This window comes from Eptatretus burgeri, chromosome 10, assembly GCF_056783735.1.
Source record: "Eptatretus burgeri isolate ZD-2024b chromosome 10, Ebu_testis_v1, whole genome shotgun sequence".
Lineage (NCBI taxonomy): Eukaryota > Metazoa > Chordata > Myxini > Myxiniformes > Myxinidae > Eptatretus > Eptatretus burgeri.
Genome location: NC_140970.1, coordinates 94,047,390 through 94,075,375, shown reverse-complemented (window position 1 = coordinate 94,075,375; position 27,986 = coordinate 94,047,390). Strand labels below are relative to the sequence as shown.

At 45.9% G+C, this 27,986-nt stretch overlaps 1 protein-coding gene across 6 annotated transcripts; it reads left to right on the top strand.

The window, feature by feature from the left end:
- On the top strand, positions 1–23,421 carry LOC147019151 (ubiquitin carboxyl-terminal hydrolase 2-like). Of its 6 annotated transcripts, XR_015062647.1 has the most exons (13): positions 1–2,145; positions 3,445–3,572; positions 5,827–5,962; positions 6,169–7,041; positions 7,351–7,503; positions 10,943–11,056; positions 20,761–20,882; positions 21,009–21,149; positions 21,392–21,558; positions 21,907–22,074; positions 22,176–22,338; positions 22,780–22,960; positions 23,212–23,421. XR_015062647.1 is itself a non-coding variant. In XM_085899462.1 (11 exons), the coding sequence occupies exons 5-10, from the start codon at positions 7,357–7,359 to the stop codon at positions 22,026–22,028; spliced, it is 813 nt and encodes a 270-aa protein (XP_085755588.1). In that variant the 5' UTR covers positions 1–2,145; positions 3,445–3,572; positions 5,827–5,962; positions 6,169–7,041; positions 7,351–7,356; the 3' UTR covers positions 22,029–22,074; positions 23,212–23,421. The 6 variants fall into 6 exon arrangements, 4 of the variants coding, with proteins under 4 accessions (XP_085755588.1, XP_085755587.1, XP_085755586.1 ...); XR_015062646.1 differs by having other exon boundaries at positions 22,780–23,421; XM_085899462.1 differs by lacking the exons at positions 22,176–22,338; positions 22,780–22,960.
- Positions 23,422–27,986: the final 4,565 nt, after the last annotated feature.

Below are 27,986 nucleotides of genomic sequence, written 5' to 3'. Positions count from 1 at the left end.
TTTACCTAGAGGAACTCCAGCCTGGACAGGAAGAGGGGATGGAAGAAAGACCTCCATTTAGGGCCACACGGTGACTGCGACAGGAGAGGAAGTCTGTGAGCCATGAGTGGAGATGGCCTTGGATACCATAAGAAGAGAGTTTGGTGAGCAGGGCAGGGTGCCAGACCGTGTCAAAAGTACGCGATATGTCCAGGGATACGGCTTGGATTTCCTGTCTGGCATTGAGGACCTCCGTCCATTTTTGGGAGAGCAGAAGCAGCATATCCAGGGTGGAGTGACCTGGTCTGAATCCAAATTGATGATCGGAAATCAAGCCATTGGAGAAGAGGAAGGATTTAATGTCTGAAGTGATGATGGATTCCATCACCTTGCTGATGATTGGGAGAAAGCTGATTGGTGTGTAGTTTCAGGGATCTGTTTTTGCACCTTTTTATGCAGGGCAGTGATGTTTGCCGATTTCCAAGCAGATGGCAGATGACCTTGAGCAAATGAGAGGGTGAATAGAACAGAGAGAGGGTGAGCAAGAGCAGAAGAGCAGGTTTTGAGGACACGTGGGCTGATTCCGTCTGGATCGGTTGCAGAATCTCAGTCGAGGTTTGACAACAAGCTCTCCACTTTGTCAGGAGAAAAGGATGCAGAGTCCAGGGACAGTTGGGTGTCACTGGGTAAGGTGGGTAGAGATAGTGATGGGTTTTGGACACAAGATTGAGCTGCAAACATCGAGTTTAGACATTCAGCCTTTTCACGTGCGGTATCAGCAGTGCGGCCATTTGAGGTCAGGGAGGGGATGGAGGGGGAACATACACCAGAAACAGATTTGATTAGACGCCACCAGGATTTTTAGGAGCGAGAGAGATTTGAGAGTTCAGACTTGAGATTAGAAAGATGTTGTTTTCTGGCTCTATGGGGGTAGATACACACTTGTTCCGAGCTTCATGGAAGGAACTGAGATTACCCTCAGTTAGATTTGCATTCCTTGAGGTGAAGGCAAGTTGTTTCAGGACAACTACCTCTCCACAAGCTTCAGTGAACCAAGGGCGGGAGGAAGGGTACGACAACTGAAGACGAGAGGGGATAAATCTGTGAGATTAAACTTCACCACAAGCTTCACACCTGATGCCTTACGAAGGTGTATTGAACGCATCAAAATCTGTGCTCATTAAGGGGGTCTATTGGGGCGGTTTGATCCGCCCCTCGCCCCTACCCCTCACAAATAGGTTGACCACAACCTTCACCACCCATGATGTACCAAAGTGTATTCACGGCATTAAATAAAATCAGGGTCTGGGGGGGTCGAAGGGGGGATTGAGTGACTGTTGCTCCTGATCCAGGTGAGCTTCAGGTTGCCCGGTCCTATTTATTTGTTTATTTATATATATGCTTCAACAAGTAAACAACTACTGAACCAAATCCCCCAGATTTTGAATGTCCCCTCAGGGTCCCCAAGTATGGTTCGTGTTTGGGTCACACATCTGGGGGAGGGGGTACAGGGTTGAGGGGAAGACCCCAATTTTCTCGGTGTAAATGTGTATCGTATCGAGTCCCCGATGGTCGCCGGTATTACATACCATGTTGTGTGAAGAAAATTTAAACAATTTAACAACAAACATTCGGGTGATGTTGAAATGTGAGTGAGAAAAACGGGAAATTTTGAGCCAAGTGAGAGATAAACACGAAACATGTCTCGTATTTTATAATTTTACACAATGGAGACTCGTTCAGTGTGGGCAGGTTTCTGTGACCAAACGTTTTGTTTCTTGTTCACCGTTCACAGCTCATCTGTTCCTGAGGTGCCGAAACCACCAAAGGTAAAACGGACAAAAAAGTGGTGGCAGTTGGGACGAAGTAATCGCAGCAAGAAGGATCTTTCAAAGGGAAGAAACGATGTTGGATCTTCCAATGTCGATCCTGCTTCTCCGAACCAAACAGAAGATACACCTGGATCAACACCGCAAGGTGTTCGGGAGGGAGAACCAACCACGCCCACCCCAGCACAACAGACCACGCCCACCCCAGCACAACAGACCACGCCCACCCCAGCACAACAGACCACGCCCCCCAACACGTCATCGCCGTGTCCTCCTCCTCCTCCTCCTCCTCCATCTCCATCATCCCTTGATTACCTCAGACCATCTTCATCCAAAAGTACAAACACCCTTTCTCTCCTTCTCTCCATGTAAAACTGTGTTGATAATTACTTTTTCACTCGAGTCGTGAATCTCCTGAATATTTCCTCCATTTGCTGGATGTCGAGACGTGAATCATGACTTGTTTAACCCTCTTCACGATCCTGGAACCTCCTTTGTGAGGAAAACGATGGATGTTTCACACAACGTGTCTCCAGTGTGGACTCGAACTGGTTGATAGTAGTTTGATTGATGACGTTTCCCGGTAGTTCGTCTCCACCACAACTACCAACAATCTACGAGGTGTTTGTTCTTCTTTCCGCCTCCTCCGGTATCACAGGGGATGGTTTGTTGCTCCTGTGGGGTTTGTTTCTCCAATCCGAGACCCCAATTTGTGTGTTTTCCCACAGAGTTTCTTACACCCCGAGGAGAACTAAACCTCCATCTTGAAAAAGAAGAGATAATTCTTCCTTCTCTCTCAACACTCCCAATCTCTGGGCTGTATCAATGTCTGAGCTTTATCTCGGAGCCGACAGGGACTTTGGGAATTAAATTTTACATCAACAATGGGAATACAAAGTGGGCCGGGGTGACATGGGGGTTTTTTGACCTTGACCTATTTTTAAGTTCGTGACACAATTATGAACATTTAAACTTGTTTCACAAAACCTCGATTTAGGTTTGTCTGTTCAGAACGAAATTGCCTTCCCCAGATCGCCTCGACTCCACAAGGAGTCACATTTACATTTAATTTACATCGTGTCGCTCCGGGTTAAAGGTCAAGTTCACATGGTGGTTTTAAAAAAATTAACTTGTTTGTTTGTCATCTCTCAATTTTGAGAATGCGGGATCACTCAGACCACTTGGCCTTCCAAGATATTCTCACATCATCACAGTGTACCTGCACTGAAGTTGTACACCTGGTATTTGATTTGTGTCCTTGACCTACTTTTTTGCGTTGTCACCTAATTCATGAAAAACACCTTTTTTATCAGAACTTGAATAATTTTCCTCCGATTTTAATAATGTTAAGTTTCATGTGTGGATTGTCGATGGAGACACGTTTTATTCTTTTACACTCCATCCATAAATGGTGAAGGTCAAGGTCATGTGGTGGTCACAAAAAATATGGCCGTCACTGGATAAAGGGAAAGTTGTGCTGCAGATATCAAGTTTAAATTGATGATGGGTTCGACCACAACATGTGAAAATCAGTGTTCCACACCCACCGGGACCGTCAATGTTATCCTGGCAATGGAAAACTTCTCTGAACCATTTTTTTTTAATGTTTGCCTGAAACAGTTGTTGATATCCGCAGGTAACGGTCAAGATGTGTGTAATGATAACGAAGAACCTGCTGGGAAAGAAAACATGCAGATCCAAGGTGATGGTGATGTATGTGATGAGCCAGGTGACAAGGTGAAGATCATGGTGGACGTGCCAAAGGTATTTGATGATTATGTTTTCGTGAAAATCAAGATAACAGTTTTAATTTCAATGTTAACAGTTTCAAACTTGTCTCCCTCCTCTAAAAGCTGGTGGTGTCTTGTTCCATCTGTATCTGGTGGATGCTCCCCCTCCATCCCTTTCCTCACTTCAAATGTCACCACAGCTCTCTCTGCTTGTGAGAAGGCTGAATGCCTCAATTCTGTGTTTGCTTCGAAATTTTGCATCTCCAGCCCCTCACACTCGGTACCCATCCTTCCCTGTCGTCCACAACTGCTTGTACTCTGTGTCTTTTGCATCTGAGAAGGTGGAGAAGGTTGTTCAACCCTCGACTCTGGCTCTGCAATGGGACCCAATGACATCATCTCATGTGTCCTAAAATCCTGCTCTGCTGCTCTTCTCCCATCCTCCATCCGCCATTTTCACCATATCATTTACTCTGGGTCATCTTTCATCTGCTTCGAAATCCACCAACATCATTGCATTCCACAAAAAAGGTGGAAAAACTGATCCCCTTAACTACAGACCTCTCATCTTACTTCTAATCACCATCAAGGTCATGGAATCCACAATCTCAGTTGATATGAAATACTTTGTTTTCTCCAACAACCTCATCATCACAAATTTGTTGCAGATGAGGTCACTTCACCTTGGACTTGCTGATTTTACTCTTCCAACAATGGACAGAGACCCTCAATGTCAGACGTGAGATCAGGGCCGTCTCTCTGGACAAATCTTGTGCTTTTAGTACAGTCTGGCATCCTGCCTTACTTTCCAAACTGTCTTCCTCTGGCATCCAAGGCCAACTCCACACATGGCTTACTGACTTCCTCTGCTCTCGGAGCCAAGGTGTGGCTCTTCCTGGAATCCTTTCATCTCCTCTCCCTGTCAAGACTGGAGTGCCCCAAGGCAGTGTTCAGGGTCCAGTCCTATTCCTGGTCTTTAATGATCTCTCTGACTCTCTAGAAAATGTTCTTTGTTTGTTTTCTGTTGACTCCACCCTCTGCCGTGACATCCCTCATCCTTCATACAGGCAAGCTGCAACTTCTTCACTCTCTTCAGACCATGAGAAAATGACAAGCTGGTCAAACACTTGACTCTGGCTTGACTTGTGTGGTCCAGTGTTTGGCCAATACTCTGGATGTGCTGACCTACTTTATTGGGATATTTCTAAAAATCCTGACAATTCTCACACTCTCTCCATCTCTTTCAGAAAGGACTGTCTGGCAATCCAACACCCCCTTCCCTTATCTACTTTCTTAACAATCATCTTGAAGAAGTTTGGTCATTCAAACTCCTGGGTCTCACTATCAGCCATGATCTTCTTGGGCAAACCACATTTCAAAGTTGGGGTGCAAAGCGAGCTGCCGACTGGGCATCCTCCGTCGCCGAAAGTCCTTCCTTCCACAGCTTAATGGAGTAATGCTCTCTCCTCTGGCTGGCTCCTCTGCCGCAGACCTTGCTCACCTTGACACGGGAGATCCCAAGGCCTTCAAGGTTATTGGAATCTCCCACGATGAAGCAGAGTCACGGTCTATCACCACGCCATTCATCACAGGTCATTGATCTCTCTCTCTCTCTCTATCTCTCTCTCTCTCTCTCTCTCTCTCTCTCTCTCTCTCTCTCTCTCTCTCTCTCTCTCTCTCTCTCTCTCATATACCATGTCCTTTCTGGTCTTGCACCCTCTGCTCCTTCCGTGCTTTGTCCCTCAAGGATTCTGCAGGGCAAACACGGTCCATTAAACCACCAACCCCATTCTGATTAAATTACCTACATTCCAGGATCACTGCTCACCACCACTCATTTGTTCCTCTTTTCTCCCACCTCAAGAACCAACTTCCACATTATATTCAATCTTCCCACCACCTCTTCAGGACAGCTGTTCACCACCATCTCAGATCATCCCCAATTCAAAACCATGATCTTTTCTGCCCTCTCGAACACACCCCAATCTTTCGTTTTTCGAAATTTCCTCAATCCTTCGTCCTATCTCATCTGTTCCTTTTGTCCCTCTGTGTCCTGATCCGTTCAGTGTACTAATTCTACTCTTGCACGAGCCTTGATTATGTATTCACAAAAATGAATTATCTTTGGTGACAGCCATACAACATGTCGAATGTGTTGGGAATAGACAAGAAAACAGTTGTCAGAGGAAGGACAATGAAGTTTGTGCTTGTGTTGGGAATGAGGACAATAAATGTATAATGTCACTCCACTCAACCTTCTTTCTATCCTCCCTCTCTCTGCATTACAGCATCAATCCATGAAAGATGACACCTTCCGTTATCCCGGCGGTTTCATTGGCCTGAAAAATCCGTTCCTGTTGTGCTACTTGAATTGTGTGGTCCAGTGTTTGGCCAATACTCCGGATGTGCTGGCCTACTTTATTGGTAAGTTCATCACCAAGCAGGGTCTTGCCCTTGTTTCTCTTCACAACAATGTGGAGTTTGAAATGTATTTGAGTGGAGATTGGTGATTTTCATCAGTGATCCCAGTGACACAGCAAACCCAGCACAACAGCAAGGTCTGAACAAGATCAGGAAACCTCGTTGTCTGCTCTTCCGTTCACTGTCCTCTTTTGTCATTCCTCCGGCAGGAATGAACTTTGACAGTGATGACTTTGGAAACCTAACAACGTTCTTCAGTCAACTCCTCACGGCCATTTGGAACAAGGACAAGTTCTCTGTTAATGGTAAAGTCCTGAAATTGTTCACCAACAAGAAAAAGACGGACTACTTTGTTAATCCAGTGTACTTCATGGTGAGCTCGGAATCCTTTTGTTTTTTCATTCACTTTCACCGACAAGTTATCTTTTTACCTTCACCAAAGTGGAGGGTATTGCATTTGGTTTCATGTGTTTGTTTCTATGAAACTTTGCAAAAAAAATTTTTGCCAAGTATGTTGGTCTGCAGCGTTTATCTGTTTGTCTGTCTGTGTCTCACACGATTTTTGGCCACAGTTTTCAGGCAATCATTCTGAATTTTTTGGTGAATAAGTGACCGACCAAAAAGAGCAATGCACAATTTTAATGAAGATCTGAATCCTAATATGGATCCGGATACGAGAATTTTTCAAGTGATTCTTCACCATTGAGAGATCGGCCAAAAACGATATGTAGCATGAATGATATCTCAAGTTAAGGACGGATTCGGTCGAAACTTGGTGGACACATTGGGTGTGTGACGAGGATGATGAGTCTCGATTTTGGTTCAGGTCGGGATCCAGATCTGGGCTATCAGTGGGATACAAAACGTGAACTCTTTAGCCTGGCGGAGGTCTGCGCTCTGCGGAGTGCCATTTCATTTTGCCAAGTTTCGCTCTGTGAGTGATTTTTCATTTGTTCGTTTGTCTGTTTCTCTGCACAGAATGTGCTAACGTTGGCCACCATCACCACCTCGTGGTAGCCAGTCGGGCACATTCTCTTTTTTTTTTCAACCAAGTGCAACGAGAAAGTGTGTGCAATTATAATGTGAGTACATATCTAAAGTATGTACAATTGGAATGTGAGAACGTCTATAAAGTATGTACAATTGGAATGTGAGAACGTCCACAGAATACGTACCATAAAACCACACGGAACAAGTCTGGACGAGGGTTTGCAATCTTTCCTTGTTCTCGATATTCATTGTGATTAGATTAAAAGTTCCAAATTTATAACAGATTCATACAGATGAATGTACAAAACATGGCATTGATTAAAATATTACTTATTCCATCAACAATTATAAGCTCCACCTGTTCAACAGCTTGTGTCCATTCAATCCCTTGTTCATAACAGGAGGCGATGTGCAAGGTGGCCCCCGACTTCAATGATGGGGAGCAGCATGATGCCCAAGAATGTCTGATGGTCATTCTTGATAAACTCCATGAAGAACTGAACCAGGTTCCTCCGTGCCACTGCAATATCGACTTGCTCCATCTTCCTGACAGTGTAACTATGAATTTCCACCCTTCATCAATTACAAAATTGGAACCGTGGTGTCTGTCCGTGGGTTCGTCTTATTCCCGTTTCTGGTGGCCACTGTGCTTGAAAAGCTGAGCACGCATTCAAAGATAAATATTCAACCAGAAAAAGAGCATGATGACAAACTAGATACATTTTAAACATATAAACACAACATGGAATTGGTTTGTTGAACATTCCATGAAGATATGACCCTCAGTTTATCACCAACTTGAACAAACCATGTCTGCATTCTTTATAACAGTGGCCGATATGAACAAGTCTTTGAAGAAAGCTTGCGGTGCAAAGTCGTCATTTAATGATAGAAACGCCTCCATTTGGCATTGTCACCTGAAAAGAACGTTGAATAATAAACTTCAAAGGTTCAAAATAACCTCAAATTTAATTCTCGGTGGACTCGATGATGTAGTTCGTTCCAGTTGGAGCGTCCGTTCTGAGTCGAGGTGGTCGGTGTTTCAACCCCGGCGAAATCATTCGTGAAATCAAAGGCTTCAAACATGGTGTGTGGTGCTTCCTTGCTTGATGTCAAACATTTACAAAGGATAGAGCACATACTGGACCTACTGTCAAATGTTCTGTTTGTTGTTGGCTTAATGGTTCGGGTGGTGGGGTTTGGATCCTGAGGTGCTGAGTTCAAATCCTATTCAGCTGTTAAATTAATACCAGGTGGTGTTCACTCGACCTGTCATCCTTCCGAGGTCGGCAAAATGAGTGCCAGCATGCTGGTATACTGTGTCGGAGTGGCGACCCGTCCAGGATTGTGCCCAATAGCCAAGGAGACTGCTAAAGCAGCACCAATGCTCTGCACAGAGTATGGTCCCAATCTCCTCCTCTCCTCTCCTCGTATGTTGGCAACCATTGTACAGGCTGGATTTGCTGAATGATCTCTTTCTGTGTTGAAGTTATTTGGCCTTGGAAGGGAAATTATTTTTGATAAGTTGCAAACCATAGTGTCTGTCCGTGCGTTCGTGTGTCTCCAGTTTACGGCGGCCACTTCCCATGTTGCCTTTGAAAATCTCAGCATTCACTTTTGAAATGACGGGAGAACAGGCATGAATAATGTTGATGCCAAATTTTATTTCACAACCAGGATATTTTACTCTGTCGTTGTACAAATTGAACCAATGCCACCCGATGTTGCACCACCATTTCACAGTGGGCAGTATAAGTAGCTCAGAGCTTTGTCTCTGAGTGAAGCCAGAAGAACAACGCAATTGACATTTTAAAGTCCATGGAATAATTTAAATTGACATATTAACTCACAGAGCCGGCCCGTCGCTTCGCCGACAGAACAATTAGTCATCGTATTTACCAAAAATTTTGAGTGAGAAGTAGGAGAAGGTGGAGAGCAGAGCGCCAGAGAGCGACAGAGAGCAGAGAGTACAGAGTCGACAGAGTGGGGGAGGGGTTGGAATTTTTGCAAATAACAATATAATATACATCAGGTGGAACGATGTTCATAAAATCATCAGATACACAAGATCATGCTGCTGCTGTGTGGGACGTTCACTTTGTCATGTTGACTCGACGCGCCTTCTGACTGGCAAAGTCATCCACAATTTCATCAATGGACAGCTGACGCAGAAGGTCACTCTCAATGTTCATGAGTGTGAGAGAGATCAGTCTTTCCTGTCCCATCGATGTTCGTTCAAACAGAGTCTTCATGCACTTCTGGGATCTACTGGAGTCTCCCTGCGGCAACAGCAGTGAATTCCACATCCTTGTTATCATCAATTCCCGTTCCCTCAGTGACATCAACTTCAGTATCGTCAGCGGTCGTATCTTCAGTTTGGACTCCTTCTTCATTTTCATCTTCTGTCTGCGGCTGAGAACTTGAAGTGGACGATCCCTTGTCCCACTGATCAATTGTCGGTGTCTTCGCAATGACAGCAGCAAGTCGATCTGCCTTTTCCTCGGCCATCTTCCTTTTCGCTGCGCCACTCTCATGCACACGGTGACGGTGACTGTCAGGCTTCTGACTCATTATGTCACGTGATGAAATGAAACAAAAGACAGATGAAGAAACAAAAGACAGATGCAGAAATAAACTACTTCCACATGATCAAAACATTTCTAAAACCTAAAAAAATGACAAATATGTTGAATAAATATGGATGCTTACATTTACCTTCTATCCAGATAAAAGTTTGATAAAATCCTTCATTTCGTTGAAACTACTCAGGTTTTTTTTAATTGGATGGAAATTTTTGGCATTTATTTAAACAAAAAAAATGTTTTCACAATAATGTGGAGGCCCCAATTTTGTGTAGGTCCTGGATCACGTGATCGGCCTCCATGCAAGCAATCCACTTGCCTTGCCTCCGAAATATGGCCCTGACGAACATTTATAACATCAACAGCGTTGTTGAGACAATAACACTCGTATTCATTGCAATTGATCCACAGAGTGTCACAGACAGAACTTCCCATCATTACACCGATCTTTATCAGTCTCACATCGGGTTTGCCTTGAATGAAGACCACTGGGTTGTCAAACATCAGACCTCATGCTTGCCTTGCTGTGCAACTGCACTAGTTGTTGGTAGTTTAATTATTGAGGAATATTCATTGTTTACTGTGAGAAAATGTGGAATAATGTCGTGAGCGATCAAGAGGCAAATGAGACGAGCAATTAATTTTTCTGTTTTTTGAAGGATTAACTCGTATTTGGAGAATCACCACGTCGTTGTTGCATGAGTTGTGTATTTTTTCCTTCCTGATTCACGAATCAATCTTCTTATGGTATAAAACTTGAAGGATTTAATTATTTCTGGAAATTTAAAGCTATTCCTTGCATCTCGTCATTAATTCTGCCTTTCTCTTGGAAACGTATTAACACTGCAGACACTGTTGAAGTAGCTGGGAATGGATCCTCCGAAGCCCATATTGTCCTGGATCTTCTTCACATCCATCTCACTACATGTCGCCCCTGATTTTAACAGTGATCGGGAGCTGCTTGTGTTTTTACCCGACGTAATTTTGATTATAATCTCGTCCTACACCGTCTAGCCTCGCACTCAGGTCATTCGCTCTGTGGAACCGTCTTCTCATTCAGTCTGTTTTGTTGAGAACAGAACCAAGAGCTTGCCTCGGTCTGTTTAGCATTGCTATCTGAACCAATGGCTGGTGATGCTGAGAAACCAGATTCAAATCCCCTTTCCTTCAGTCCTTTTGATGGATTGATGGATTTATTTAATCTGGTATTGGTGTGGTGCAGTCATGATGGGCCAAATGTCCTTGATATTACTTGGTATTCTTTGTCATATTTTCCATGTTTTTGTTTCTTGTTCTCGCTCTCAAGCTTTTCTGTTGAACGTTGGTATCATTGGAGTGCCACCATTTCCTGGCTGTTTTACGTTTTTGTGAAATGGCTGTTGCTCACACATTTGTATGTTTTGTGGAACAGGTTGCAGGAGCGAAGTCGTGGGAAAACAACAAATCGTATTTCAACAATTCCATCATTTACGACACATTTTATGGCCAACAACAAACCAAGATTACGTGTTCGAGCTGCGGCATTGTAAGTTTTTCTCACTAAATTAATTTTCTTGAAAAAGTCTTACACTCTTTGTCTGTATGTCTGTCAGTGTATGTCTGTCCCTCATTTGCGGAACACTTTCTCACTGTCTATTTGATTGTCTCTCTTTCTATCTCAGTCTCTCTCTCTGTCTTCTGTCTCTCTTTCCGTCTCTCTCACTGTCGATGTCGCTCCCTCTCTCTCTTTTTTTTTTTGGTATACCTTGGTCGAGGCTCGTATGAGAGCTAACACACAACTCACAGCAAGGAGGCATGAGACAAGAGGGGCGGGAGTGGAAGGGACAAAACAGTGGGGAACAGACACATTAGGTGAACTGTGGAAGGGAGAGGGATGGGGATGGGATGGGGAACATGGCGAAGAGAAGATGGACATTACAGGGACTTTCAGGAAGGAAAGCAGGGGAATTGAAGGAAGTGGGCTTGGGTGGATTATCGGGGGTAGAAAAGATCGAGGATTTGGATGGGGAAAGATAAGAGGTGGTGGTGAACAGCTGTTTTGAAAGCCTGGAGGGAAGAATGGGAAAGAATAGAGTGAGGAAGTTTATTCCAAAGGCGGGAAAAAAGAGGAATGAAAGAGTGAAGATGAGCAGTGATTCGTGATTTTGGTAGTTTTACCAGAAGGGGGTTGTTGGCAGACTTTGAGCGCCCTGTGGAAATGTGGTGGGGACAAATCGCAGAGAGAGCAGGGGGGGCAAGGCTGGAGAGGAGTCGGTAGAAGACAGAAAGACCACCGACCAACCTGCGGTGATTGAGTGAGAGGCCCAAAGACAGCCTCATTGCGGGAGATGCAGGTCAGGTCAGGTATAGGAGCATGTGCCAGAACAGCGCGTCGCTGCGTCCACTTTCCGCCGGTACTCCAGGGGCCTCCGTCTGGCCATCCCCCAGGCACATGCCAGGCCCATCCCCATCTCCCTGAGATGATGGTCAACCTGCTGCAACCACGAGGTTGCCCACTGGCCTCCTCCACTGGCCAATCTGGTGAGCAGGATCAGAGTCAGGAAAACGAGCCACATGTCCAAACAGCCGCAACTGATGCTCACGGACTATGCAGGTAACAAATCTCATCCGAGTCTCTCTCAGCAACTGCTCGTTGGACACAAAATCCAACCAGCAACAGCCAAGGATTCTCCGAAGAGACCTGGTACCAAAGGAATTAAGTCTCTGTCTCAGATCCTTGGTCAGAGTCCAAGTCTCGCATTCATAGAGCAAGACTGGAAGTACCAAGGACCTGAAGACTCGGACTTTCGTCCTCCCGCACAGGTACCGGCAGCGTCACACCCCATGATCCAGTGAATCCATGACTCCCCAGGCCCGACCCAGACGTCTATTGACCTCTGACTCGCAGCCAGCAGAGACATGAATATCACTGCCAAGGAAAGTGAATCTCTCCATGACCTCAACATCCTCACCACAAACAGACACAGACAGGACAGCAGCATCCAAGATGTCACCGAAAGCCTGGATCTTAGTTTTGACCCAAGAAACCCGTAATCCCAGCGGCTCCGACTCCTCTTTCAGCACCTCGAGGGCCCCCAAAAGGATGTCTAAAGTCTCCGCAAAGATGACTGCATCATCTGCAAAATCAAGGTCCGAGATCTTGACATTCCCAAACGATGCACCGCAGCTTGATCTCTCCGACATCCTCCCTAAAATCCAGTCCATACAAGTGCTGAAAAGTGTGGGGGCCAGTACACACCCCTGACGAACTCCAGTAACAACTGGAAATAAGTTAGAGATGGTACCACCACACTTCACAGCACTCTCAGTACCAGAGTAGAGTTCAGACACCAGATCGATCAGTTTTGGTGGCACCCCACGAAGACCAAGAATCCTCCAGAGGACATCCCGATTCACTGAATCGAACGCTTTACAGAGATCAACATAGGCTGCAAGCAGCCGCTGCCGAAACTCTCGTCTGCGTTCGGTGAGGACACGAAGGGCAAGGATACGGTCAATCGTTGACCTCTTTGGTGTAAAGCCTGACTGTTCTGGACGCTGGTGCTCAAGCAAATGGTGGCGAACCCTATCAAGAATTATCCGAGCAAAGACCTTGCCCGGCACTGAGAGCAGCGTCACCCCTCGGTAGTTGTTGCAGTCTTGGCGATCACCCTTCCCTTTCCAGAGAGGGACAACAAGGCCCCTCTTCCAGTCAGTTGGGATGATGCCTGTGTTCCAGGCAGAGCACAAAACTGCATGCAACGACACGAGTGCAGCATTTCCACCAGCCTTGAGAAGTTCAGCATGGATGCCACAGATCCCTGGAGCTTTGCCCCGTTTCAACTGGTTCACCGCAGCCCATGTTTCCACAAGCGAAGGTGGACCACAGTTGATTCGAGGGTCAGCAACATGCTGTTGCATGTTAATGGTATCCAGTGTCCCTTGGTATCCAACATGCAGCAATGGTATCCAGTGTCCCTTGAGAGACAAAATTCTTCTTTGCCCTGCGGTGGGCTCCAAGACATCCACCGGCAACATCAAGGACGGTGGTCTTGAAGGCACTCCACAACTCTTCAGGACCCCCCCAAAGTACACAGACCCCCCAAGTGTCCACTCAGCCTGTTCGCAAACTCCTCAGCTACTCTCTCATCCCTGAGCTTGGCAACATCCAGCCTCGGCTGGGATGGTCCCATTCTCCAGGATTTAAGGTGCAGCTTTAGAGTTGCTACAACAAGCCTGTGGTCAGTATTGAGGAACTGAGCACTCCGGTAGACCCTGCAGTTCTGGAGCATCCTCCAACGACCGTCAATGAGGACATGGTCAATCTCTTTTGCCACACCGCCAGCATTGGAATACCAAGTCCAGCGATGAGCTCGTGGGCGCTGAAACCATGAACCAGCCACCCTAAGTCCATGACTTCTTGCAAAGTCAAGGAACTTAGTGCTATTCTGGTTCATAGTTCCTGACCCATGGGGACCAACACATGTCTCATAACCATCCCTATCAGTTCCAGTCGATGCATTGAAATCCCCCAAGACAAGAAGTGTATCTCGTCTGGGGCACTGATCAACCACAGACTCGAGCGTGGCGTAGAATGCATCCTTCACGGTGAGATCACTCGCCTCAGTCGGAGCATAAACAGAGACCAGGGAAATGACACCTAAGGAGTGACGAATCCTTAATCTCATAATACGCCCGTTGACCAGTGTTACCTCAATTATCATTGGGGTCAGCTTATTGGACACAGCTACAGCAACTCCTTGGGTATGGTAACCATCAGAGCGACCAGACCAATAGTCGGTGTAACCACCCACCATTATCTCGCCGCAATCCGGTCTCCGAACCTCAGAGAGAGCTGCAATCCCGATGTCCAAACGCTTGAGCTCAGATGATAACAGAGACAGGTGATCATCCTCTCTTAGGGATAGGACATTCCAGGCACCCACCGGAAGGGACCGCCTCAGGTTAACCCAAGGAGACCGCCGTCTGGTGGACGACACCTCAGCACCACTCCGACACACTCTCCCGCAATCTGACCCAGGGATGTTACCCCGTGGTTTCCCTCCTATCATCAAAGATTGGGGGTCCCGAAGGCTTTGCCCCAATCCCGTCATCCGCTGAGCTGCCCTGCGAAGGGAAGCTGCACAGGAGGTACTCCCATAGAGTGGGTTTTCAGATTTTTTTGCGTTTTTGCGTTTTGCGGAATGAAGGGTTTTACGGTGGCCGGAGTGCAAATCCTGCCACCAACCTCCTCATAAAAAGTAACCCAACTGCAGGAGGACGTCCGCAGACACAGTTGGGCACTAGATATGGATGGCCGTTGGCTCACAAGGAGCTCCTCCGCCCTTTGGCAGGTTTTGTTTTAATCCTGCTGGGTGTCCATATCCAAACACCCTCCTCACCAGAAAACCTGGTGGGGGAGACGGTTTAGTCGCCGACAACCCGACCATGGAACAGGTTAGTACAGGTTTACATGGTACCTGTAGCAGGTCACAGATCGAACCTGACCTGACTGCAATGATCTTAAATGCCCTGGTTGCCGGCAGGAGATGCCGATGATCTTAAATGCCCTGGTTTCGACAGCGTGAAGCCGAGAAAGGTGGGAGGCAGGAGCACCAGCCCAGAGGGGAGAGCAGTACTCCATCAGGCTACGGACAAAAGCTTTGTAAGTGGTCAGGAGCTCAAGAGGGCCGAGGAAGGACTTTGCACGACGGAGGATTCCCAGTCGGCGACTGGCTTTTGAGGCGAGGTTGGAAATGTGACTTTCCCAGGAAAGGTCATGGCAGATCGTGAGACCGAGAAGCTTGAAAGAAAAGACTTCTTCCAGAGGATTGTTGAGAAAGTGGATGGGGGGGGGGGTTCTTAACGGTCCTTTCGAAGAGACATAGTGAGAGTGTGAGATTTGTCTGGATTGAAAGACATGTTCCACGTGTTGGACCAGTTTGTGATTTTATCCAGATCTGCAGTGAGCGAAGAAGCTGCTGCTTGCCGGTCTGAGGGATGACAGATGGTACGGCAGAGGGTGGAGTCGTCGGCAATGAGAAATAGAGGATTTTTCAGGGAGTCCGAGAGATCATTGATGAAAACCAGAAAAAGAACAGGGCCCAGAATGCTACCTTGAGGAACTCCAGCCTGCACAGGAAGAGGGGATGAAAGAACTCCATTTAGGGCCACACGTTGACTGCGACAGGAGAGGAAGTCTGCGAGCCATGAGTGGAGATGGCCTTGAATACCATGGGAAGAGAGTTTGGTGAGTAGGGCAGGGTGCCAGACTGTGTCAAAAGCACGTGATATGTCCAGGGATATGGCTCGGATTTCCTGTCAGGCATTGAGGACCTCCATCCATTGATGGGAGAGCAGAAGCAGCATATCCAGGGTAGAGTGACCTTGTCTGAAACCAAATTGATGATTGGAAATCAAGACATTGGAGAAGAGGAAGGATTTCATGTCTGAAGCGATGATGGATTCCATAACCTTGCTGATGATTGGGAGAAGGCTGATTGGTCTGTAGTTACAGGGATCTGTTTTTGCACCTTTCTTATGCAGGACAGTGATGTTAGCAGATTTCCAAGCAGATGGCAGATGACCTTGGGCAAATGAGAGGGTGAATAGAACAGAGAGAGGGTGAGCAAGAGCAGAAGAGCAGGCTTTGAGGACACGTGGGCTGATGCCGTCTGGACCGGTTGCAGAATCTGACTCGAGGTTTGAAAGCAAGCTCTCCACCTTGTCAGGAGAAAAGGATACAGAGTCCAGGGACAGTTGGGTGCGACTGGGTAAAGTGGGTAGAGATAGTGATGGGTTTAGGACACAAGATTTAGCTGCAAACACCGAGTTTAGACATTCAGCTTTATCACGTGTGGAATCAGCAGTGCGGACATTTGAGGTGAGGGATGGGATGGAGGGGGAACATACACCAGAAACAGATTTGATTAAACGCCACCAGGATTTTGAGGAGTGAGAGAGATTTGAGAGTTCAAACTTGAGATGAGAAAGATGTTGTTTTCTGGCTCTCCTGAGGGGAGATACACACTTGTTCCGAGCTTTGTGGAAAGAACTGAGATTGCCCTCAGTTGGGTTTGCTTTCCATGAGGCAAAGGCAAGTTGTTTCAGGACAACTACCTCGCCACAAGCTTCAGTAAACCAAGGGCGGGAGGAAGGGTAGGACAACTGAAGACGAGAGGGGATAAATCTGTGCATGAGGGAGAGCAAGTTTCTTTGAAATAATTCCCAGGATGAGTTGATGTTTGAGAAAGTAGTGATAGGAGACCAGTCTGTAAGTTTGATGGCTGCTCGGAGACCCTGCCAGTCGGCTTGAGTGAAATGCCAGACTCGACGGTGGTGAGGTGGTTCTCTGATAACAGCCAGAGAGATGTCCACTTTGACAAGGACGTGGTCAGAAGAACCAATTGGAGCAAAGGAAGAGCAGCAGATATTGTCAGGAAAATTTGTCAAAATCAGATCCAGAAGAGATGGAGTACCATTGGTTGAGATCCGGGTCGGGAAGTTGACCGATTGAGTCGCAGAAAGCTTTTGCTGAGGTGCCATGGCAGGTGAGAGAGGTACCCACACCTAGCCAACTGGCGTGATGACAATTGAAGTCACCACATCAGAGGAAGAGAGAGTTTGGATGAGAAGATAGAAGATGGTCCATGTTTTTGGATAGTGAGGTGTAGATGGAGTCATCACTGTTCGGTGGACGGTACAGTACACATATAAACATGAGGTGGGAGTGGAGGGGAAGCTGAAGCCAGAGGTATTCCTGGGGGTGTGGGGGAGTGAGAACAGTGCATGGAGAGTGAGGAATAGAGTCTTTGATGAAGAGACAACACCTCCACCAGGACGAGGCTCAGCTCTGTCATACCGTAAGAGGGAGTAACCGGGGAGAGATACTTGGGAGTCAGACACGTCTTGGGAGAGGAAAGTTTCTTTTAGGCAGATAATGTCTGGTTTGTCAGTGGCAACCTGTATGGAAAGATCTGAAAGGTTTGAGCGAAGACCCCAGATATTTGAGGTCCACACTTTTAATGAAGAGGTAGGGGAGGAGGCTTTGGGTGCAGGAGGTGGAGGGGGAGGGGGAGGGTAGGACAAGGGACGAGGGGGGAGGTAAGGAGGGTTGTTGAAAGAGTGTGGGGAATTGCAGAATAGCGAGGGGAGGGGGCCGAATGAGGAGGAGAAAAGGCTCTGTGGTGCGGGGGGAGAGGGGGACAAGAGACAAGGAAGAAGGCAGTTGAGGATTTGAGGAGGTGGAGTGAAGAGATGGAGGTGAGAGGGCAGTGGAGGGAGGCAGCTTGGTGGATGAGAGGGGGCGGGAAGTTAGAGAATGATGAGTGAGGGGGATGAAAGGTGGGAGAAAGGTGAGGGGAATTTTTGAGAGAGGTGAGAGGGAGGCTTGGAGGGAGAAGAGTGGGATGGTTGCTTTGAGAGTGAGAGTGAGGGGTGAGGGGGGTGAGTTGGCACTGAAGTTGGAAAAAAAGAATTGGTTGATGGAAAGCGAACATCCATGGCAAACTGTGGTTTTTAAAAGTTTAGGTCAGAGATGCGATTTAACACAATTCTTGATGGATGCAATGAAGGCGAATTCAGAGAATGGAGAGAAGAAGCGCTGTAATAGTTGGATTTTTTAGGCAAGGAATGAAGGAGAGGTCGAAATGAGAGCAGTCTGTTAAAATAGCAGAAGAGTAGTGCATTGTGAAACAGTAAAGAGTACCACATGTGTGAGAGAGGAAGATGAAGCATTATAAGATCGTTTTTGTTGTTAATATTAATGTATGAGAGAGTTCAACAGATTAGGTCATGGAAGTGTAGAAAAAAATCGAGGAAGAAGACGAGGAGGAAGGTAAGAGGAAGAAGAAGAAGCAGAATCAGGAGAAGGTGAGCGTGTTGTTGTTGTTGTTGGGTATATATATATATATATATATATATATATATATATATATATATATATATATATATATATATATATATATATATATATATATATATATATATATATATATATATATATATATATATATATATATCTTCTTCTTCCTCTTTCAGCTTGCTCCCGTTAGGGGTCGCCACAGCGGACCAACCGTCTACATTTCACTCTGTCCTCCACATCTTCCATTGACACTCCAACCACCCGCATGTCCGCCCTCATCGCATCCATGAACCTCTTCTTTGGCCTTCCTCTTCTCCTCCTGCCTGGCGGCTCCATCTTCAACATCCTTCTCCCGATATACTCCGTTTCCCTCCTGTGCACATGTCCAAACCATCTCAATCTCGCCTCTCTCACTTTGTCTCCAAACCGTCCTACCTGCGCTGTCCCTCCAATACACTCATTTCTTATCCTATCCATCCTCGTCACTCCCAACGAGAATCGCAGCATCTTTAACTCTGCCACCTCCAGCTCTGCTTCCTGTCTTTTCGTTAGCGCCACCGTCTCCAAACCATACAACATAGCTGGTCTCACTACCGTCTTGTATACTTTCCCCTTCACTCTTGCAGCTACCCTTCTGTCACAAATCACTCCTGCAACTCTTCTCCACCCACTCCATCCTGCCTGCACTCTCTTTTTCACTTCTCTCCCACACTCTCCGTTACTTTGGACAGTTGATCCCAAGTATTTAAACCAATCCACCTTCCCCACCTCAACTCCTTGCAACCGCACCATACCACCACCCTCCCTCTCATTTACGCACATATACTCCGTCTTTCTCCTTCTGACTAACATTCCCCTTCTCTCCAGTGCGTACCTCCACCTTTCAAGGCTCGCCTCAGCCTGCTCCCTACTCTCCCTACAGATCATGATGTCATCCGCGAACATCATAGTCCATGGAGACTCCAGTCTGATCTCGTCCGTCAACCTGTCCATCACCATTGCAAACAGGAAAGGGCTCAGAGTCGATCCTTGGTGCAATCCCACTTTAACCTTAAACCAGTCCGTCATTCCTACCGCACACCTCACCGCTGTCACACTGTCCTCATACATATCCTGCACGATCCTCACATACTTCTCCACCACTCCCGACTTCCTCATACAATACCACAACTCCTCCCTTGGCACCCTATCATAAGCTTTCTCTAAATCCACAAACACACAATGTAACTCTTTCTGGCCTTCCCTATACTACTCCATCAACATTCTCAAAGCAAACATCGCATCAGTGGTGCTCTTTCCTGACATAAACCCATATTGCTGCTCACAGATCGTCACCTCTCCTCTCAACCGAGCTTCCACTACTCTTTCCCACAACTTCATGGTGTGGCTTAACAACTTTATCCCTCTACAATTTCCACAGCTCTGCACATCACTCTTATTCTTGAAAATCGGAACCAGTACACTTAATCTCCACTCCTCCGGCATCCTCTCACTTTCCAAGACTTTATTAAACAATCTGGTTAACAATCCCACTGCCATCTCTCCTAAGCACTTCCATGCCTCCACTGGTATACCATCTGGGCCAACCGCCTTTCCACTTTTCATCTTCTTCATAGCAGTCCTCACTTCATCCTTACTGATCCACCCCACTTCCAGATTCACTATCTCCACCTCTTCCAACCTTCTCTCTCTCTCATTTTCTTCATTCATCAGCTCCTCAAAGTACTCCATCCACCTTCTCAACACACTCTCCTCGCTCGTCAGCACATTCCCATTTGCGTCCTTTATCACCCTAACCTGCAGCACATCCTTCCCAGCTCGGTCCCTCTGTCTTGCCAATCGGTATAAATCCTTTTCCCCTTCTTTTGTATCCAACTTCTCATACAGCTCGTGCCTTTTCCTTTTCCTTTTCCTTGGCCTTTGCCACCTCTCTTTTTGCTTTTCGACGCCACTCCTTGTACTCCTGCCGACTTTCTTCATCTCTCTGACTATCCCACTTCTTTTTCGCCAACCCCTTCTTCCTTATACTTTCCTGTACTTCCTCATTCCACCACCAAGTCTCCTTATCTTCCTTCCTCTGTCCAGATGTCACACCAAGTACCTTCCTAGCTATCTTTCAAGACTTTCAAAAAAAAAAAAAATAATATATTTTTTTCAAGATCAAGGTCGGGGTTCTTCCATGAATTTTTCTTCCTGTTGTTTCTCTCCACTTTAACCAATCATGCATTTTGTTTAAAATAATTTTTATTTTCACAAAACTTGTTTCTTACATTTATGATCTTCTCTTAAACATGATTTTTCTTCTTACATTCATGAATATAACTCTACACCCCACCCCTCCCTCCCTCTTTACCCCCCCCTTATTTTGGGTTTTTCTTTGTTTTCAGGGATCGAGGCATTTTGAATCCTTCTCCTGCTTATCGCTGCCTTTGCCACACAATGCGAAGCATAAAAAGAAGATTCATCTCACAGACTGCCTGTCATTGCTTTTCCAAAGTGATACAGAATTGTAAGTGGTGAATGTCGTAAATGGTACAAGATAAGGTGATTGAGACCGTGTGTGAGTAAATATGAACAACTTATCAGATGCCAATGAGCCTCCATGATTGTTTTCGTGTCTCATCGTGCTTTCCAGTTGTTGTCCTGATTGCAAAGAAATGAAAAAGGGGACGATGCAGGGATGTATAAGTCACCTTCCTGAGGTGCTGATCCTTCACCTGTTACGTTTTAACAACTTGGGGAAGAAGATCAAAACCCTTGTTGACTTCCCATTGAGGTAAGTACCTGGGAATGATGAAACATCAACATATTGCTCTCAGAACATGCAACTCCAATCAGAACTCATCACAATAGACTCATTTGCAGCTTTGGATTACAAGAGAGAAGTAATTATTGTCCCATGAGCCAGCACAAGTGTGTCTGGATTTGTTTTACCCTGATCAATATGTTCAAGTCTTTGTTCTTCCTCTTCTCCCTGATCGACCACACAACATTGTTTGATGCACCTTTCTGCTGCAGTGGTCTTGAAATGGTGCCATATTGTGGCGATGCTGTCATGACAAGCGCAGTTACAACATACGACCTGTATGCTGTCATCAAACACAAACGATTGCGAATGGACCTGGCACACTACACCACCATCGCACGACGGCCATGCACCTCTGACACTCAAAACAGTGTCCTCGGTAAGGTTGAAGGAGCGAGTGGAAATTGTTCGATGCTTTGTGTGATTGTTTTCCTGTTTGTGAGTTTATCTGGGGTTGAATATCACAAGTCATTTGAATATAAGGATCTCCAAACCAAAAAGATTTTAAAGGAATATATTTTATACTTCAAGCATTTTAACTTGTAATGGTTTGAAGAATATTTTTAAACGCTTATTCCTTGTTATAACTGCGTCACTCGTGAATGTTGGTGTTATTTTATTGATGACTGTGTAGATTCAAGGACAATGCAGCCAAAGAATCGTTTCATGTTGCAATAAGAGTTTTGTTTTGAAGTTGTCTTTTCTGATCCCACGGTGTGATGTACAGGCTGGAGGAGTTTTGATGATCATGAAGTGTTCTCTGCGGAAGAGCATGAGGTTTGCAAAAAAGATGCTTACGTGCTGATGTACCATCGAAGGCGCAGTCCGACGGGCCACACCTCCTGCTAGAGATGCCACCATATTGTGCAAAAGGGCAGAAACAGCCACACACCAGGTACTTCCTCTTCTCCTTCTTGCTTATGGCAGCTTGACTGCCAGGTTGCTATTATTTTCTTGGAGTGTGACAATGCCGCTGATGCTGTACCCCCATACCAGTGCACTGGTACTCATTTTGTTGACCTTGGAAGGATGATGGGCTGAGATGACGGACTGAGTCAACCCCACCTGGTGTTAATTCAATGGTGGGTGCTCAAACTCAGGACCTAAACATCCTGAGCCAGTCATCCTCACCACAAAGCTAACATCAGGCTTACCCCAGGTACTGTGTTCTTAAAAGAGGTGAGGGAGGGAAGAGTTATAAATCATGTTTAAAAAGCTCCCAAGTCGTTTATCCTATGAAAATGCCTTCCGAGTCCAAGGATACAATGTGATGAGGGCAAATAAACCCGAAATCCAGATAGGCGGCTCCGTTTGATGTGTAACTGATGCTGACCATGTAATATTTGTCTGTTTGACTGAGTCTCTGGGCGAGGCCTCCGGGTTTGAGGGGATGCCTTGGTGCAGGACGATGTCCAATGGAGATCGGGAGAGTCCTCCTCACACTCCACCTTTCCATATATATATATATATATATATATATATATATATATATATATATATATATATATATATATATATATATATATATATATATAATGCACTTTAGCAATACTCATGTTTTTGCTTCATTTTCCGTAATCCGGGTTATTTTTATTTTCAGGAGTGATCAAGGTTGCGGTCTGTTGATAATTTTCCATCCAAGGAAACTGAAAATTAACTTTTTCACCTTCACCTAATGGATCCAGACTATGACCGCCCTCCATTGGGAGACGATCATCTGTCCCATTTGGGACTATTCATTGTCAGTTCTTGCAAGAATGGAATCAAGATGTCATGAATAGGTATTTTTGGCTTGCCTCTTGCCCTTTGGAGGTTATGGTCGGAATTTGGACTTTGGTCGCACCTGCTCTTATGTCTCGCCTGCAAAGCACTGAGCTGCCAGTTTATCGTCAGGCTGAGAGTCACACCTAAACCAGACAGCTTGAAAGGAAGTGCTCTATCTGTGCATCATCACGTCAGACATATTATCATTATCCTGTTCTGATAAAATGGTTCTCATAAGTCACTGATCTTTGTTGCTTTGTTCTCTCAGCCCCGAGTTTTACACCAAACCTGCAAGAAAATCAGTGGAAGGACCGAATGGAGGGAGAAGTGTTGTTTCAGAAAAGTGAATTCCATTGGTGGCAGTGGTTGAGGATATTGTTTGGTGGATGTTGTCACTGCGCTATGTTTAATTTTTGTCAACCTTTTATTGCACAATCCTGTACATCTGTTATTTGAAAAATAAATCATCATAATTATCTTCCATGTTGTGTTTCTTTAATATGTGAGATTTGACTCTTTGCCCCATGATGTCCAGCATCTCTTCTTCTTGATGAGATGTTCTCGATGCAATGAGGTTCTCAAAACTGGGCTTCAGGTGAGAGTGTTTGGAATGAAAGTGTTAACTTTCCACATGTGTTCTGAGCACAGGGTTTCTGGGGAGAATCAAGCAAAAGGGTAAAAGAGAAGACTGAAAACTGCACTTTCAAAAATAAATCTCAAAGTTCGATGATGATGAGCAGAAGCAAAGATGAAGTCATCAGTAAGAACCTTGGTGAGATTAGCGCTCAGCTGCGACTTCTCCACCCTCAAACCCATCCAGGCACAGCCAAGTGAGCCTTATTCAAATAAATAAATAAAATAACCGAGATTTAAAAAAAATTCTAGCTGCCAGACCATCCGTCCGATCAGGTTGAAATTTAAAACGTACATTCCCCATCACTACGAGATCATTTGTGAAGTTTCATGTCGATTGATTAAGCGGTTTAAGAGAAAGGATTTCAAAAATCCTTTTCTCAATCTAATATGGCTGCCAGACCGTGTGACCTCTCAATTATTAGTGAATACCCTGGTATCCCCAAGGCTGAGGGAACATTTCTGTGAGATTTCCCGTTGATCTGTCCAGCTGGTCTGGAGAATATTTTTTTGTTTTTTCCGGTAAGTCCAATATGGCTGCCAAACCATGTGACCTCTGACATCATATGGGTGAACCTTTTGTTCATCATGGATAGGCGGTCATACATGTTTGGTTTCACCTCTTTCTGTTTCGCCGTTTTTGAAGCTTTTTTTCATTTTTATTTTAACAATATGACTGCCAAACCACATGACCAATGACATCATCAATTTATTTTGTGTGGACCAATTTATCCCCAGATGAACCTCAAAAATGTTCATACTTGATCGGGTGTGGTGTTCTATGTTTGTAATTTTGACGTCATAACGAAGGCACCGAGGACCCAACCGAGATTGGGACCATACTCTGTGTAGAGCGTTGGTTCTGCCTCAGCAGCATGGGAGTCCGCAGAAAAAAATGCAGGGGGGGGCAATGCTATCCTGAGATCGCCGTGTGAAGTGTGAAGACACCTTTTTTCTCAGATTACTGTAAATAACAGAACAAGATGTTAACAATTCTTCAGGTTGAAGACACGATTGATCGAATGTCATGATATTTGGCGTGGAAGATCGTGTTTTTTCGTTCATTCCTTCTGTGTTGCGGCTATTTATTTTATTTCAGTAACAAAACTCATGCTAATTTTCTACGTTGGATTTTATACAAAATAATCACACTAAATGCTCTTGATTTGATTGTTATAGAGTCTGGGGAAGACATCAGAGCTTGGTGTTGGCGCAGTGGTTAGGGCAGCGGCTTGGGATCCAAAAGGTCCTGAGTTCAAGCACCGTTGGGCCACTGAATTAATACACCAGGGGGTTGACTCAGCCTGTCATCCTTCCGAGGTCGGCGAAATGAGTACCAGTATACTGGGCCGGTGTATACCCCGGTTAAAATAGGTGTACCATATCCCTGTGTCGAAAGAGGCGACCAGGGTTGTGTCAGGAAGGGCATCCGGCGTAAAACATGTGCCAAATCACGATGCGGATCATACGGATGATCCGCTGTGGTCACGATGCGGATCATACGGATGATCCGCTGTGGCAACCCCGAAAGGGAGCAGCCGAAAGAAGAAGAAGAAGAAGAAGAGAGTCTGGGGAAAACCAGTGTATTAAATTTGTATTGTTATGTTAACCTCATTTTTCTTATTTTTCAGGAATGTGAAATGGATATCAGGAGGTTCTTTAAAAAACGTAAGTCTGATGACTCTGACAACAATCAAGACACCCCGGGTACATCGGAGATGCTTGTTGAACCAGCAGAGCAGCGCAGAGGGGGACATTACAAACAGTTTCTCACAGCAACCAATCAGATGCCACCCCAAACACCACTTGCGAAAGTGGCCAATGACTTCCCTCATCATCTGGACATTGGATCATACGTCAAAACCACAGAACATTTGACCAATAATCGAAGATATGACCTCCTGATGAACACATACGTCCCACCAACTGATTACAGCTATCAGAACGATTCACAGGGCTCCCGCTGTTTCCGCCACACGTGGATAAACCAATATTCTCCATGGCTGGCCTACTCAAGTCACTTGAAAGGTGCTCTGTGCAAATACTGTGTGCTGTTCCCTCAACCAGTGCACCGAGGTCTAATGGGTGCGTTCATCGTGACTACTTTTGTTAAATAAAGACTTCAATGAGTGCGCGAGGAAGCACATGCTTTCCTCCTGGCACAAAGGCGCACTGCAAGATGCCAACAATTTCCTCACCACCGTGCAAAGGCCAGAGTTGACCATCGTGAGCCAGATGGACCGAGCAGTCAACAAAGCAGTCACTCATAACCGAGAGAAGCTGTTCCCCATACTATCCAGCATTCTGTTCTGCTGCAGCCATGACATTGCATTGAGGGGGAAGGAGAGTACATCGGGGAACCTCTGTGACCTACTGAAATTCAGGATAGAAGCACGGGACACGGTCCTGAAGGATCACATGGAGGGCGCAAGGAAAAATGTGAGATGCACATCAGTTTGTGTACAGAACGAGCTGATAGTTCTCTCCGAAGAAGTAGTAAGAGACAATATTGTGAAAGCTGCAAATGAATCAAATGGATTCTCTATCATTGCAGATGAAACTGCTGACATATCAGGCACTGAGCAACTGTCCATTGGAGTACGATTTGTTGCGCTGCAGGAACAACGGAATGACTCAGCCACCATACTTGAGGAATTCCTTGGATTCATTCCGCTGGAGAGGGTGGACGCTGCAACAGTTGCAGATACTATCATCGACCAAGCAAAAAAATTTGGTCTTAACCTCGACAAGCTCCACGGCCAAGGCTACGATGGATGCTCAACCATGGCAGGTTCAGACAATGGTGTACAGGCCCGTATCAGGAACACCTATCCCAAAGCTGTTTTCGTGCACTGCTCTTCACATTGACTGAATTTGGTGGTTCATGATCTGAATTCTGTCGCAGATGTGAGGAATACGACTGGAACTGTGAAATCTATCATTAAATTCTTCCGTGACAGTCCCAAGCGCAGGAGACTGGTTCCAAATATACCTTTGTTGTGTGAAACCAGATGGAGCGCAAAGTACAAAAGCATCCGCATCTTTTCAGAGAACTTTTGTGATATCTATGCACAACTGGGGCAACTGGAGGCAAACCAGCATGAGTCAAAGAGTACGCGTCAGACGGCGTATCAGCTGAGGTGTGCTGCAGGAACCACAGTGTTCCTCATCTGTCTGAAGATCATTGCGAAGTACTCAGCGATGTTGGAGCCAGTGACCCAACAGCTGCAGGCAGTCGACATGGACATGATGGGAGTCCGAGATCACATCGACCTGTTGATGAAGGCCTTCTGAGCTCACCGGGATGGTGCAGACGTATGTTCTCAGAAGATGTCATCCCTGAGGTGAAAACCTTGGCAGAAGAACTTGGCATAGACTTGACTATGCGTCGGCGATGCGCACGCCAGGTCCACCGGCCGAATGTAGGAGGCTCCATTGAGTACTATCGCCGCACCATCTATGTCCCGTACATGGATTCCTTGATCCAGTCTCTGGAAAGTCACTTTGGTAAAAGTAACACGCCATATTTTCACATTTTCGCACTACATCTGAGAGAAATGCAGCAAACAGAAAAAGATGAATTCAAGCACATCATTTCATCTGTCAAGGAAATGTATGGCATTGACAACCTTGTAGAAGAAGCTCTAGCGTGGTATGACGTGCAGAAGCATAAGCCCCTGGATGACAACTCTCTGGGTATGATCGAGCTGGTGAAGCAGACCACTCTGTTCCCTGCTGTGCGCAAGGCTATCCTCATCGCACTGACTCTGCCTGCAACATCATGTACAGTGGAAAGGTCCTTCAGCACACTGCGCAGGGTGAAGACCTGGTTAAGATCAACGATGAGTGATAAACGTCTGTCCGGCCTCTGCATGCTAAGTGTCCACCGCGACAAAGTGAACAGCCAGAAGAACGAGCTAATGAACAGGGTCATTGACAATTTCGGAAGAGATCCCGACGGCTCAAATTCCTGTTCCAAGAGTAGTAACCTGCTCTCTCTGAATGAACTGTTGAGAAATGTTTATGTTATTTTATTCATTTTGCATTTTCCATGCAATTTTTTCAAATTTTTGATTTTCCAGGGGGGCGGGGGCAAATGCCCCCCCTTGCCCCGCCCTGCCGACGCCCATGTCTGCAAGCATTGTGACCACAATATGACTCGAAGCATCCAAAATAAAATCCTTGAAGTGTTTGGGCTGGTAACGTAAACGGTTGGAGCGTCTTGGTGTCCAGACGGTTGGGGACACCGTTGGATGTTCCTCACAGGTGTCGCAGATGGCTTTGGAGTAACCAGGACTACGGTGTCAAGCCTCGGGGATGCATCAGAACCTAGATCTGGTACTTGGCTACTCGGGATTGGGAAGGATTCAGCACTGTCGGCAGGTGAAGACAGCTCATCAGGGATGAATG